Here is a 3,613-nt window from a genome sequence, read left to right on the forward strand (position 1 = left end):
AAATGCAGACAAATGTTTATTTATATATTTCAGATGATCACTTTGGTCAGTAGTATTTATCTACTGCTCCAACTTTTGTTTCTTTAACTTCTTCATCATTTCTAAATTTAAAATTACTTCCCCTCCAATAACAGCTTCCACAGCTTCAGTCTGATAGTTTTAAAAAAGCCTTGTTACAGGAAGCATGATCAAATTCAATATTCAGATATTCTACATTTTTAACTGTGGGGAGAAGATTCTGAGTGATGAGCATATGAGAAAAGAAAAGCCCTTTTGTTTGGGTAAATCCAGAAATGATATCAGTGGCTGTAAAACTTTTAGAAAGAAACACTTTACAGCCAGTGTCTCCTGAAGAAAGGTTATCTCAGGTTTACAATGCCCCCCTTTAGGTTCCTGCTAATAAACTTGATCTGATCCCCCCTACCAGTCTGTTGTCTGAAACAGTCATCTTTATTCTCCACCATACACAAGCACAATGTACAGATAGCCCACTTCAAATCTTACACTCAAAGAACATAAAAATAAATAAAATAACAAAATTATAAAAAATGAACAATGAATGTGTTCTCTAGTTCATTTTCATCTATATGAACTGAACTTTGAACTAGTTATTTTTAAGTGTGAACTGGCACAACACTGAACTTTGGTCACTTTCAGCAGGAAATGCAACAATATGGCACCACTTTAAAAGGCATCAAGAATAAGAAGGCAATGAGAACTAACCGTGTCTTTGATAAATTTGTCGTGGACAAATTATACTTTGATTTTGCTTTATTTTTGGTTTTATTTTTTTTAATTTATCAATCTTCCTGGAATGAAAGGAGTTGTGTGTAAATACTGTTAACAATGCTCCAGTAGTCAATACAGAGTTACAGAGAAAATAAAAGCATAGGCATTGTCCAATGCAGGACACCGTAGTCACTGCTGTATGTGTGGTGTTGCCAAAGATCCTCTATATACAGTGATTCTATTGTATTCTATAGATTTCTCTACTGTTTCTGGTGTTACTATGGGTGATGTGGAGTATCCGTCCTGAACCATCCTGAACGCCCGCCTCCAATGGGCCTGTTTGATTTGCATGTGTATCCGCCCTTTCCGGTCACATGACCTGCCGGATTGTTCGGAGCCGCGCGTCTTTCAGTGTTGGCGGGTGTTTGTGAGTAGCAGAAGAGCCCCTCAGCTGACCCCAGAGACACTTCACTGTCCCACATACTAAGTATAATCCAGAAAATGTCTGAGTGGACCAGAAGCAGACGACGCGACGCTCCCAGCGGCCAACACGACGACAGGTATGTCTGGACATAGTTTGACCCGCTGCTAACAGCGTCTCTACGAGCTGCTGCTCTGCCTTTGTCCGCCGGACCGGAGGCTTCGTTAGCCATTCTCAAAGTCTTGTTTCCAAATAGTTTCTCGTACATGAGTTGCTACATAATATGTTAGCTGGTAGTGTATGAGAGGCTGTTTGTAAAGCTAGTTTATATCTGTGCTGCGTTAGCCTGTGCTCTTAGCTTCCTATGTAGCCCAGCAGGACTCTGGTTCCTGGGCTGTCGGCGGCAGCTCACCGGCAGGTATTGTTAGTTCGTTGCGTTGTGCTTTGTCATCATGTGTGAAGATAGCGGGGCGCTTGTTTAAAGGAGTACCCGACACAGTGAATTTGCTAACTGAACCGGTACGAGCGAGCTCAGGCCCCAGTAGATACAGTCAAGTACTTAACAGGTGGATAATGGAGGGATACAGCCGGTAGGAACAATCGGAAGTAGGTCGTAGATGGCGGGAGAATCTCTCAGGATGAAAACATCTGTTCTGTTAAACAACAGACAGCTGATTTGAATATGGCTGCAGCTAGACCCAGTCTGTGCCTCTGTTTTGTATAAACAATATTTAGTCGATTTAAAATCAATAACTGCTATTGTGACGGTGCAAGTCCTCAGGCCCAAACCAGTAAAACCGTGCAACTCACTGACAGTCAGCAGATCAGGACACACACACACACACACACACACACACACACACACACACACACACACACACACACACAGAATATTACGTTGTAATGAGAGAACAATAGCATACTAACGAATGACCTGTTTCCTGGTTTTTTAAATATAAAAACGTTTGTATACTAAAAAAGAACCAATCCAAGTGTAGTTTGAGATACTGTGAACAAAAAGACACAAACTCAACTAAAGGATTCAAATTGAGCCTGAACATGAGGTATTTAATGTGATGTTAAAATGGGACTCCATCGGTTATCATCAGTCACTGGATATAGGCTGTGGGTATAAACCTGCCATTGGGCGTCAATTCCAGGTGACGTGCCTTCCTGTCTTCTTCCCTTCTGAGCTGCTACACACTGAGAATGGTAGGTTTGTATGAAAATATGGGTTGTGCAGTAACACCGTCGACATACATCTTTGCTGTTTTGATGACAGCTCTTGCCTCCCCGCACGCAAATGTTCCACCAAAGCAAATTCCCCTACAACACTGTTTTGCAGAAGCACCATCTCTGCATCCTGGATTCCTCAGTACTGACACAGCTCTAGCTGTGTGATACTCCTAGTAGTCAGACCACTTTCACAGGTCATATCTGATATATAACAGTGTTCAAAGGGTGGAAACACTGGAGCTCAATGTAGAACAGATGACACCTCTAACAACACAGGAACACGTATAAATTGAGACTTATGTCAAGGATTCTTTGGCCCCAGTGCATGGTGGTTAACCTACTCATTTTGCCTTTTGTTAAATAAGAATTTAGGGAAACTTAATCCACACTGAGTCCTCAAGCTCTCTTCTAACCATCTTGCTGAAAAATCATTCTGTCAACTCCATGATGAGAAAGATTTTTAACCTGTTTCACAAGTTGCAGCTCTGTTTTCTGTCAGGCAGCCAGAGGGCGACCATCTTTGTTGTAGAAACACTAGCATTAGTAGCTGTAGCTGGTTGTAATTTCCATTTCAGAGCTAGATGTTACTCTTGTGCTCCAGGTAAGCAGTTGGTTTATTGATGTGTTTGTAATGAAGAGCTATTAAACTGTATCTGAACATGTGTTTGAATCCCAGTCTCTCCTGTGTCTTCCCTGTAGGAGCTCTGGCCCGTCTCGGTGGTCCCACTGCAGGAAGAGGGGGGTGGATGGCAGCCTGCGGGCCAACAGAGAGGCAGAGGGTGATGACAGGGAGAATGGCAGCTACAGACACGCTGACAACAGACATGCCAGGTAAGATTATACACCCACAACAGAAGCAGGCCTACATTTATATATGTGGCAGTTAAAGGTCTTTACAAGTATATTTATAGATTGAAAAATAGTTGTCCTCATACATCGTGGGTAACTGGGTCAACAAAATAGTGACCACAGTTGACACTTGCTATTACTGTAGCAACAGATACTGCTATCCCCCTCAGTGTATTTATGTGGGTGTGCATCCTTTTGTTTTCCGCCACAGTTTCACCACTCCAGAGAGCGCAGGCCCAGTGTCTCGCTGCAGTCGGCAGGCGGACTGGGGAAGCCAGGTGGAGGACGATGAGATGAGGAGGGACGTTCACAGAGACATGCAGCGGTAACCAACCTGCTTCTGTTGACTGGTTCTCTCTCTGACTGATTATAACTCAA

General features: G+C 42.8%; 1 protein-coding gene across 1 annotated transcript in view; it reads left to right on the forward strand.

The window, feature by feature from the left end:
- The first annotated feature begins 1,112 nt into the window (after positions 1-1,112).
- Positions 1,113-3,613, forward strand: part of LOC111663598 (histone RNA hairpin-binding protein-like) — a 7,412-nt gene continuing 4,911 nt past the window's right edge. The window contains exons 1-3 of the mRNA XM_087177035.1: positions 1,113-1,289; positions 3,086-3,217; positions 3,447-3,560. Coding sequence (XP_087033161.1) covers positions 1,231-1,289; positions 3,086-3,217; positions 3,447-3,560 — 305 coding nt within the window. The 5' untranslated portion in view covers positions 1,113-1,230. The remainder of the gene's footprint in view (positions 1,290-3,085; positions 3,218-3,446; positions 3,561-3,613) is intronic.

The sequence above is a fragment of the Seriola lalandi genome, unplaced genomic scaffold (genome assembly GCF_002814215.2).
Source record: "Seriola lalandi dorsalis isolate HSWRI2012SDOR001 ecotype SW California unplaced genomic scaffold, Sedor1 jcf7180002054578, whole genome shotgun sequence".
Lineage (NCBI taxonomy): Eukaryota > Metazoa > Chordata > Actinopteri > Carangiformes > Carangidae > Seriola > Seriola lalandi.